General features: G+C 42.8%; 1 protein-coding gene and 1 non-coding gene across 2 annotated transcripts; both read left to right on the forward strand.

The window, feature by feature from the left end:
• Positions 1–4,543: 4,543 nt before the first annotated feature.
• Rps20 (ribosomal protein S20) lies at positions 4,544–5,719 on the forward strand. The gene is made up of 4 exons (XM_027398918.2): positions 4,544–4,705; positions 4,882–4,981; positions 5,180–5,253; positions 5,504–5,719. Exons 1-4 carry the CDS (start codon positions 4,703–4,705, stop codon positions 5,684–5,686), a joined length of 360 nt encoding a protein of 119 aa, XP_027254719.1. The 5' UTR covers positions 4,544–4,702; the 3' UTR covers positions 5,687–5,719.
• Positions 5,042–5,111, forward strand: LOC113833814. Its single transcript, XR_003481965.1, has one exon. It is a non-coding gene; the product is annotated as a small nucleolar RNA U54 (small nucleolar RNA).
• Positions 5,720–10,714: the final 4,995 nt, after the last annotated feature.

Here is a 10,714-nt window from a genome sequence, read left to right on the forward strand (position 1 = left end):
AAGCCCAACCTACTGTTGACGCTCATCCATAAACTTGCATTTCTCCACTGACTAACTTCGTGGTGACATTAGGACCAGTCAATCAGTCTTCAATACAGACGTGGTTTCTTTATAGACTTCAGTCACAATTGTCATTAAAGGAGATGAAAAGCGCCTGGCAAAGATGGCTCAACAGGTTCAATCCCTGGAATTAAATGAATAAAGGTGTAAATAAATACATAAAGGTGAAATGAGGGCTGGAAAAATAGCTCACAACCAAAAGTAAAGATGGAATAAAGAAAACTAACTGTTCTCTGGCCTACACACACACAGACACACACACACACACACACACACACACACACACACACACACACAGAGAGAGAGAGAGAGAGAGAGAGCGAGAGAGAGCGCACACACACACACACACAGAACACACACACACAGAGAGAAAGAGACAGAACACACACACACACACAGCACACACACACACACAGAGCACACACACAGCATTCACACATACACATCACACACACATAGATCATACACATACATCATACACTCACATACACACTAATTATTATTGTAACAATTATTTTATTAAAGAAAAGGAATGAAACAGAAATATACTTATAATATTCTTGGAATCATATTGTACATAGGATATAGGCCATATTTTTAAAAAGATATATACATACCTAAAGTCTTAAATTGTTTATCTTGGAATGGTGAAAATAAGTGTTTTCCTTTAGCATTTTACTTACTGTTAACTTCTACTTTTCATTCAATAGCTACCTTATACACTAACATAGAAAATTACCTTTTACCTGGAAATTTGGGCAGCACTATAACCACTAATTTTCAAGAGAAGGGGCTGGAGAGATCAGTGGTTAAGAGTACTGGCTGCTCTTCCAGAGGTCCTGAGTTCAATTCCCAGCAACCACATGGTGGCTCACAACCATCTATAGTGGGATCTGATGCCCTCTTGTGGCATAAAGGTGTACATGCAAATTGAGCAATCATACTTAAAATAAATAAATCTTTAAAAAAAAATCCAAGAGAAAAACATAGCAAAAAGTTTGAAATGAAAACCAACAAAGTCTTAAACAATTATGTTTACCAAACATCTCAGAGTTTGCTGTCCCACCCTGTCCCTGGTAACCACACTTTACCTCTTCACCTCTATGAGTTAGAATTTTGGCTGCCACCTATCATTGAGAACACACACTATTTGTTTTCCTTACTCCACCTAATACAATCCCAACAGCCTCACAGATATACATCGGGATTTCCTTTTCTTTTTTTTTTTTTTAAAGGGCAGGTGATATTCCATTTTTATGTATATCTTTTTCTTTATTTACCCATCCGCTGATACTCAGATTGTTCCCATACTCTGATTATTGTAAATCGGTGGATATGAGGCGGTATCTCTCTGAGATACTGACTTTAAAAATATTTATTTTTATTTATGGTCATGTGTCTTTCAGTGTATGCCACTTGTGTACAGGTATCCAGAGGCCAGAAGAGGCCAATGGATCCCTTGGAGCTGGAGTTACAGATAATTAAGAACCTTCCAAACCTGAGTCCTCTGGAAGAACAAACAGTAAGTGCTCTTAACTGCTGAGCTGTCTCCCCAGCCCTGAGATACTGATTTCACAGACACCCAAAGGTGGGATTTCTGGGACATACGATGGTTATATTTATTTTTATTTATTTAGTGTGGTGAGGTTCATGCGTGTTGTGCAAACGCTCTGTAGTCAATCCTCAGCCATAATTACGATTTTTAAAGGAAACTCTCCTTTTGCTTTCCTTTTTTAAAGCTCTTTTTTTTTAAGATTTGTGCATTTTATGCATATGAGTTTTTGCCTGTATGTATGTGTGTGTACCATATATGTGCCTGATGTCCAAGGAGAGTCCTTGGGGCAAGCTAAGCAGGGGCTCTACGCTGAGCTACATCCCCAGCCCTTGTGTTTTTCTTTGTTTTGTTTCTTCTTCTTTCTTTCTTTTTTAATGTTTTGTTGTTGTTGTTGTTTTGTTTTTTGGGTTTTTTTTTTTTTTTTTTTTTTTTTTTTTTTTTAGACAGGGTTTCTTTGTGTAACAGTCCTGGCTGTCCTGGAATGCACTCTGTAGACCAGGCTGGCCTTGAACTCAGAGATCCGACTGCCTCTGTCTCCCAGAGGCTGAAACTAAAGGCGTGTGAAACCACTGACAAGTTCAACATTCCTTTTCTTATTGTTCAAGAAGTTTACGTGTTCACCATTTTCTCAAGTGTTTACGAAGTAAGGAGTCTAAGATTTGTTTTTGAAAATAATTCTAGCTGGGAGTGGTGGCAAGCCCCTGTAATCCTGTAGCACTAAGTAGGAGGATTTTAAATTTGAAGCCAGCCTCGGCTACTAAAAAGTTTCTGATTGTATTTCTCAAGCACTCCGTGGAGTTTCTGGAAACCTTGGAGCATTGCTGTGCAGTCTCTGAAGATCCAGCTCCTCTTGATACCAATACAGATCACATATCAGGAAGCTGGGCTATTACGCATTTGCCTATTTGTTGCAGATGACCCTATAAATATATCAAACAGAGTTAAAGTTTCATTGAGGTCACAGCTACTAAAATAAGAATGCAGGTTTTAGCTGGGGTGGTGGTGTACGCCTTTAATCCCAGCACTCCAGAGGCAGAAAGATTTCTGTAAATTTCAGGCCAGCCAAAACTACTTAGTAAGACCCTGTGTCAAAAAAATAAAACAAATAAGCAAGAAAAAAAAAAAGAATACAGATTTCAGATTTTTTTCCTGCTGTGAAATCTACTAGTAGAGTATTTGCAGTCCGTGGATTATATTTTAAAAAATAATTTAACTTGAAAAACATCTCCTAATATTAACACTTTTACTTTAATTGTTCATTGAAGGAAATCTTCTTGTGCATTGTGAGCCAGAAAGCCGGAAAGTGCATTGTGAGCCAGAAAGTGAGCCAATGCTGGTGATTAGAAGTTTCAAGTCCACTTCTCTCCCAAAGATTAGAAGAAGAGCATCTTTATTTTTTTTTAAAGATTTTATTTATTATGTATACAACATTCTGCTTCCATGTATATCTGCACACCAGAAGAGGGCACCAGATCTCATAACGGATGGTTGTGGCTCACCATGTGGTTGCTGGGAGGAATTGAACTCAGGACCTCTGTGCTGAACAGTCGGTGCTCTTAACCTCTGAGCCATCTCTCCAGCCCAGAAGAGCATCTTTAAATCTCTGATTGGAGGGGGGGGGGGTCAGTGTGCAGACCTTCATCAGTCTGGCAGGTCTGAGTAAATAACTTTTCAGCTGCAAATTAATGTTATTTTCTCCTGTCTTGTGCTGAGTCCACCTCCTTGCTCGCGTTCTATGTGACCAAGCCCTCATCCTTGACCCGGTGGGAGTTTGGAGGGGGAGATCAACCTGCACCCTCCTCTGCTCCTCAGGGCGTCTGACCTCGCTTGGCTTTCCTTCCGCTGTCTTTGGGCACCGGTTATATTACGAACAGATGCTCGGTTCTAAGGGAGTCCTCGGAGGTCTCAGCCAATACACATTGCGTCATCGCAACACAGAGGAGAGGATGTGTTAGTTAAAACTGGGCACACGGGTCGCAGGTCGGGTTGCAGGCACAATGTGACCCGACAGAGCCCTGGGCTGGAGGTGTAGACGCTAAACTCGGGTAGACATAGACGTTCCCACTGTTCTGGGAAGCCCAAAGCGGAAGTATCACAAAAGGGCACTTCAGCTCTAAAGAAGAGTTTCCGAATGATTTTTTTGTTTTTCGAGACAGGGTTTCTCAGCGTTGCTTTGGAGGCTGTCCTGGAACTCAGTTTGTAGGCCTGGCTGTTCTCGAACTTAGAGATTCGCCTGCCTCTGCCGGTGTGCTGGGATTAAAGGCGTGCGCCACCACCGCCCCCGCCCCGAAAAAATTTAAAATGTAATTTTAGTTAGTAATGGGGGAGGGGGAAGGAGGAGGGGGAGGGGAAGGAGAAGGGGGAGGGGGAGGGTGGGCGTGGGTGCCACAGCTCTTGATCGGAAGTCTTAAAAGACAACTTTCCGGAATCCATTCTCTCCTTCCACCGAGGATGAACAGGATCGAGCTCGGGGTTCACGTTTTGAGTGATTTTTTTTTTTTTTTTTTTTTTTTTTTTTTTTTCCTGCTGAGCCCTGGATTCTATCTGCAGCACCAAGTAAATACATTCAAACCCCTGGCTTGTCCGGGTCGCTCTTCCCCAGCGCCCGTGCCAGTGAAACCCAGAAAAGTCGTTCACTTGTTAGGCAGAAAAGGACGTTGGCTGGGTGTGCATGGGAAGCACGTGAATCTCTGTGAAGACCACGGAGGGCCACGCTTTGCAAGGGACTCAGCACAGAGCGGAGGGGGGGGGCAGGAGTTGCCCGGGTTCCTGCCTCGTGAGTCCCCCGAATCGGGGCAGTGACTCAGCCAAACCGATAGGGGGCGCCCGCGCCCTCACCTTTCCCGCCAACTCGCTGCAGGCGCTGCAGCCCCGCCTCCCGCGGCCGCCTCTGGGTGGGCGGAGCGGTTCCTGTTCCGGGGCACGAGAGACCCGGATGCGAGCGTGCCATATAAGTGTTTGCCGGCCCTTCCGCCCTCCTTTCTCAGGCGTTGCGGTGCGTGTGAGGAGTCCTGTCTTCTCCCATCCTGACTCACCGCTGTTCGCTCCCGCCGAGGAACAAGTCGGTCAGGAAGCCGCGCCGCAGCCATGGTGAGGTTTGGGGTGTCCGCGGGGTTCGTGTTCCCGGGCGCCGCGAACGTGGACCCCGGCAGAGGGCCCCCGCCGCGGCGACGGCCCGGGAGAGGGGCCCGGTGGCCGTCGTGTGTGTTGTGAGTGGGCCGCGACTTAACGCTTCGCTGTTTGTTTTTCTGCCTGCGCGGTAACAGGCTTTTAAGGACACCGGAAAGACGCCCGTGGAACCCGAGGTGGCGATTCACCGAATTCGAATCACTCTCACCAGCCGCAACGTGAAGTCGCTGGAGAAGGGTCAGTACGGTGGCCTCGGGTGTGCACAGTGTGCCTGTTGCACCTTGGGCGTGGGGCGGTCGGCGGTGAGGAGATAACCTACTGTGCTGAATTACGGTGATGGTTCTTTATACGCTATTCTGAGCCGATAGGCCGCCTTCCTTAAGGCGACCCCAGTCGCTTTGAATGAACTGAAAGACGGTGTTTCTTTACCTGCAGTGTGCGCCGACTTGATCAGAGGCGCCAAGGAAAAGAATCTGAAAGTGAAGGGACCGGTGCGCATGCCCACCAAGGTAAATGGCGGGTGGGATCATCTAGTGGTGTGAAACAGGTGCTCCTGGCCTGGTTACAAAAGGAATTCTTAGAGGACAATTTAGCTTGTACGAGGTGCCAAACTCTTGATGGTGCAGAGTGGGTATGATGTCTTGTTAGAGCAACAGAGTGCTGCTGTCTTGTGGGAATTGCTAGTATTTGAAATCGGTTAGTGTACGGGGGAAAAAACGGTTCACAAATTCGCTACAGTTTTCTTCTGTTTTGTTGCAGACTCTGAGAATCACTACAAGAAAAACACCTTGTGGTGAAGGTTCCAAGACATGGGATCGTTTCCAAATGAGGATCCACAAGCGACTGATTGATTTGCACAGTCCTTCCGAGATTGTTAAGCAGATCACTTCCATCAGCATTGAGCCAGGCGTGGAGGTTGAAGTCACTATTGCAGATGCCTGAGTCATATTTTAATAAACTGACGTAGCCGGTTAAGTTTTGTTGGCCTTTATTCAGAAAATGGGTTTTTTGGAGGGGGGGGTGTTCCAGACAGGGTTTCTCTGCGGCTTAGGAGGCTGTCCTGGAACTAGCTCTTGTAGACCAGGCTGGTCTTGAGCTTACAAATCTGCCTGCTTCTGCCTCCCGAGTGCTGGAATTGAAGGCATGCGCCGCCGCCACCCAGGCTAGAGAACTTTTTTTCTCATGTTTCTGTTTTGTGTCGTCATAAGGGTTCCTGATGTGCCATTGCCTGGAACTGTACTGTAGTTCAAGACGATTTTTTGAGGCACTGTATAGGTGCTGGGAACTGAACTGGAGTCCTCAGTGAAAGAACAAGTTCTTTTAACTGCTGAACAGGCAGTTAGAGGTGTGCTACGAGTTGGTAAAGTGACAGAAAAAGAAGAGTTAACTTTTCTAGAGGTCACTAAGCCAAATAAAGGCTAAATTTGGTTGGTAGGGGAGTGCAGATATATTACTTGACCTTTAGGTCTGGGGATGATGTTTGGGTCAGGGTCTCAAGGTAAACCAGGCTAATCCCATCTAAAACTTGAAGCTGTTGATATGTGATAAAACTGAAACAGTAAATAAACCATTCTAGAACTTCTGTGTTAACCTAAGTAGACCTCACAACAGGTTTTCCGTGTTGAACTTTACCAGTGTCAAGGCTGGGCTTTAACAGGTACAGTGGAACCCCCGGCCTTTAAAATGCTTTGTTAAGGTGTGTAAAGATATTTCATCCAGTGGGTAGAAGTTGTGAATGAGTATTATAAATTATGAAATATATACTTAGTGGAGTCAGGGAATGCATTCCTTTGGATATTGGCCTAGGCCTTTTGAACTAAACTATATAGGTACTGGCTGCCTTCTTAGCTACCTTATACAGGCAATGATAACCTTCCCACAGTGGAGTAGACCTTTTGAATCCGTTAACAAAAATGCCCCCACACAATAATGAAGGCAGTTCCCTTTTCTCAGGTGTGTTGAATTAACCAAATAAAAACCCAAGACTGGCACCTGAGTCAAGAACTCAGCCTCTTGAGAATTAAATGAAAGATTTATTCTGTGAAAACATTGTTAAGGCCAAAGAATATTTTACGGGTGAAGCTACATCTTCACCTACAAATGGTTTTCTTTTAGTTGGATCTCTCTTAAAAGGCCTTTAATCCCAGGCAGAGGCAGGCGGATCTCTGAGTTCGAGGCTAGCCTGGTCTACAGAGTGAGTGCCAGGTTGGGCTCCAAAGCTACACTGAGAAATCCTGTTTCAAAAAACCAAAAAAAGTAAAGGCCAGCCTAGTCTGTAGCAGGGCTGCATTTAGTAGGACCCGGTTTTTTTTTTTTTAAGTATCTGGAAATTGGGAAGTTTTTTAATTCTTTGAAGTTTTCAAAATACTTGCTGAGCTAAAACCTTGAGAATCTAAGAAAGGACAGGCTAACTGGTTAGTAGCCAAGGAATCCTGGTTCTGTGAATCTTGTATGAAGGAATTACTTTTCCCTGATTCAGGACACTGCTGTTGAGTGACCTAGCAATTTCCAAGGGTGTTGAAGCTATTTCATTGCAATCTCAGGTTTCTACACCTGACATCCCTAGGGCATTATGTGTATGGTTTGTGGATGTAAAGTAAAACAGGCAAAAGGATGTTGAGTGGAAAGCTTTGGCTACAGAATCAAACTCCAAATTTAGATTCTTGGATCAGAAGGCTAGATCAAGTTACGAGACTTCCTTTAAGCTAAATTCTTTTGTGCCTCAAATGCATATATGAGTATTTCTGTTAACTCTGGGTTTCCAGAGAACAAGCTAGCCAGTGGTATTAGTTACTTGTAAGGATTCTTTGAGAAATATCTGAGATCCCAGTTATGAAGTTGCCAACTGGGTCATCCTCAATGGAAAAGGGGGGCAGGCCTAACAGGAGGACATGACACAAGTAAAATTTTATCTTTGAAATTAGGTGAAATGAAACTTTAGTTACTTTCAAAGCACATTAAATCACACAAATGCCTGTTCATTTTCTATAAAAATTTCACTTTATATTTTGTAGTTACTATTCTTAATTAACTTAAAACAACACCCCCAAAAATTGTGTTACGAGAATTTTAAATTAAGAGAATTTTGTTGTTGGGAATCAAACTTAAAGGCTTCCTAGGCTTTCCATTTAATTTGTACAAACAATATGCAATGTGATTCTACATGATTCAATCAGGGTAGTTCAAATTTGCATCTATTTACAGGCACCATTTCATTATTCTGTGAGTCTTGGAATCACTGATACTGCTTTGTAAAATAGTTATTCTGAAAGTCAGTCACTCTATTGTGCTGTAAAGTACTGAGTTTGAGGCCAGCCTGGCCTACAGAGTGAATGCCAGGATAGGCTCCAAAACTACACAGACAAACCCCGTCCAAAAAAAAAAATGCTGTAACTCACTCTAGTGTCACTTTTCCATTCTCCTTTCCCTTCTTAGCCTCTGGTGACCTATTGTCTCCACTTAATTAACTCATTCTAACTTCCATATGTGATAAAACATGCAGTATTTTTCTGTGCCTGATGTATTTACTATTTTGTCCTCAGTTCCATCTTTATTGCCACAAATTTGAGCATTTCTTAATTTTTTTCCTCTGGCTGAATACTTCAGTGTGTGTGTGATCTGGTGGTTGCATATGTACAGCATATTTCTCTGCACATGTTGCATGAATGTATGTACCGTTTAACCTCATTCCTCTTAACAGTCTTTTAGATAATTTCAAGGAATTTGCTGTTCAAAGAACAATTTGAATTAAATGTTCACAATAGTGTGTTTCCATTTGGATGTGTTAAGAAGTATCCCTAGAAGTCAAATTTCTGAATTTTGGTTGCACTGTGGATGTGTGCACTCAACTGATAAAATTATAGGACTGGCAAGATAGCTTAGAGTGGATAAAGGGGACTTGTTGCCAGGCCTAACAGCCTGAGTTCAATCCCAGGACTGAACAAAGTGGAAGAAGAGAATCAACTCCCACAAGTTACCTTCTGACCTCTATACACATATAACTAATAAGTAAATGCAATAAAATTAGCCATATAAAACAAGCATATACCAAATGCTCATGTATGAATGTTTTTCTGGGATATTTTAAGAAATTTTTAGTCATAGGTTGTGGGAATTTTTATTTTCAGTAAAACAACCTAAGGATGCCTTTAAATGAGTGCATTTACGTCTCCACCATCATCGGAGTGCAAAGACATCCTTGTGATGTACACAGGGTAGTTCTTGGAGTTGTGCACTATCTGCCATATCTCTCTTCTGGGGCTCCTGTTAGCTATGTGGCCTTCTAGAAGGCCTGCTGCTTCCGTGTACCCTTTTAGTTATTTTGGTTTTACATTCAGAGAACTTTACTTAACTGTTTTGCCTAGCATTTCTGTTGATTCATTTTTTTTCAATTTCATTATCTTGATTTTTTTAAAAGTCTTGTATAATTGAAAGCTTCAAAAATACAAAAAATGGTTTAATGAGCTGTTAAAACTTACCTTTAAGGATTGTCAGTTGGTGTTGCTTGTATTTCACTCCCCTCAGAATATTTTGAATCGAATTCCAGTTGTGATATTTTAGCATGTATGCTAAAAGATAACTTCTGGATTGAGAGTTTTGCCTGAATGTATGTCTGTACACCACATGTGTGCCTGCTGCTCAAGGCCAGAAGAGTGTTGATGGATCCCTTGACCTGGAGTTAGATATGGTTTAAGTTGTTGCCAGGAGGAGCCATGGCAGTAGAACCCCCTTTGAAAGAAACAAGTCCTCCCAAACAGTGGGCCTTCTCTTTGGCCACTAAGAGATAAGCTGTTAAGATCAAGCTAGCCAGACTTGGGGCATACATAGAAAAGGGAGGTACTGTCTGGACCAGCAGTTGATAGCTGATGAGGGAAGGGGACTGACTCACTTATGTGTTTCCTCCGATAGTTATCCTGTGTTCCAGCAGATGGAACCATACCCATGCACTAATTAGGCTTAGTGGGTTATCAAAAAAAAAAAAAAAAAATGAAGTGGGGGGGAGATATGAGGGAGTTGGAAAATGGGGATTAGACCTGGTCATAGTTCATTGTATATTTGTATGAAAATCAACAACAATTAGGAAGAATGATTTTTAGAAGTTAAGTAATAATTATATTAATATTGTGCAAGAGATCCCCAGAGCTTTTGCTCTGTAAAGCTGAAATTCTGCGCCTTTAAACATAATCCACTTTTCTTCCCTTAGCCCCTAGCACCTGCCATTTCATTTCCTTTTTCTGTTGTTTGGCTATTTTAAGATCCTTCATATGAATGGAATCATACACGCCTGTTCACTTAGCATAATGGCATTAAGATCTCCATCCAGGTCACATGGCAGGGATTTTTCTTTTCAGTGTTTAAGGGAGTTTTAATCCTGGCTGGCCTCAAACTCGTGGCAATCTTGTCACAGCCTCAGGAGTTCTAGAATTACAAGCTTGTGCCATCACACCTGACTTTTTTTTTTTTTTTTGTAAAGAATTACTTATTCTGTATACAGTGTTCTCTCTGCATGTCTGCCTGCAAGTTAGAAGAGGGCACCACATCTCATTACAGATGGTTGTGAGACACCATATGGTTGCTGGCAATTGAAGTCAGGACCTCTGGTAGAGCAGTCAGTGCTCTTAGCCACTGAGCCATCTCTCCAACCCCATACCTAATTTATAAAGAGGTTTGCATGGATTAGCTGCTAGCTAAGGCTAACCTCACTTGTTTTTTTCCTTTGAGAGTTTTGTACAATGTGTTTTGATAACACCCCTCTCCTCCAGTTCTTCCCAGATCCAGCATCCATTGCTGACCCATCCAACTTTGTGTCCTTTTTTATCTAAACCCATCAAGACCAAATTGTGCTGCCCAAATATTCTTGGATGTGTGCTTTCCCATTACAGTGTGGGGTGAACTTACCAGGGTCTACACTCTTAGAGAAAAACTGTCTCTTCCTTTCCCAGCAGCTACCAGTTGTCAATGCCCACGACT

The sequence above is a fragment of the Cricetulus griseus genome, chromosome 2 (assembly GCF_003668045.3).
Source record: "Cricetulus griseus strain 17A/GY chromosome 2, alternate assembly CriGri-PICRH-1.0, whole genome shotgun sequence".
NCBI classification, from domain to species: Eukaryota; Metazoa; Chordata; class Mammalia; order Rodentia; family Cricetidae; genus Cricetulus; species Cricetulus griseus.

Excerpts from the sequence above, each read along its gene's own strand:
- Rps20 (XM_027398918.2), top strand. Across the intron at positions 4,982-5,179 it reads CGTGAAGTCGCTGGAGAAGG|TGTGCGCCGACTTGATCAGA; the intron begins GTCAGTACGGTG and ends CTTTACCTGCAG. Across the intron at positions 5,254-5,503 it reads CGGTGCGCATGCCCACCAAG|ACTCTGAGAATCACTACAAG; the intron begins GTAAATGGCGGG and ends GTTTTGTTGCAG.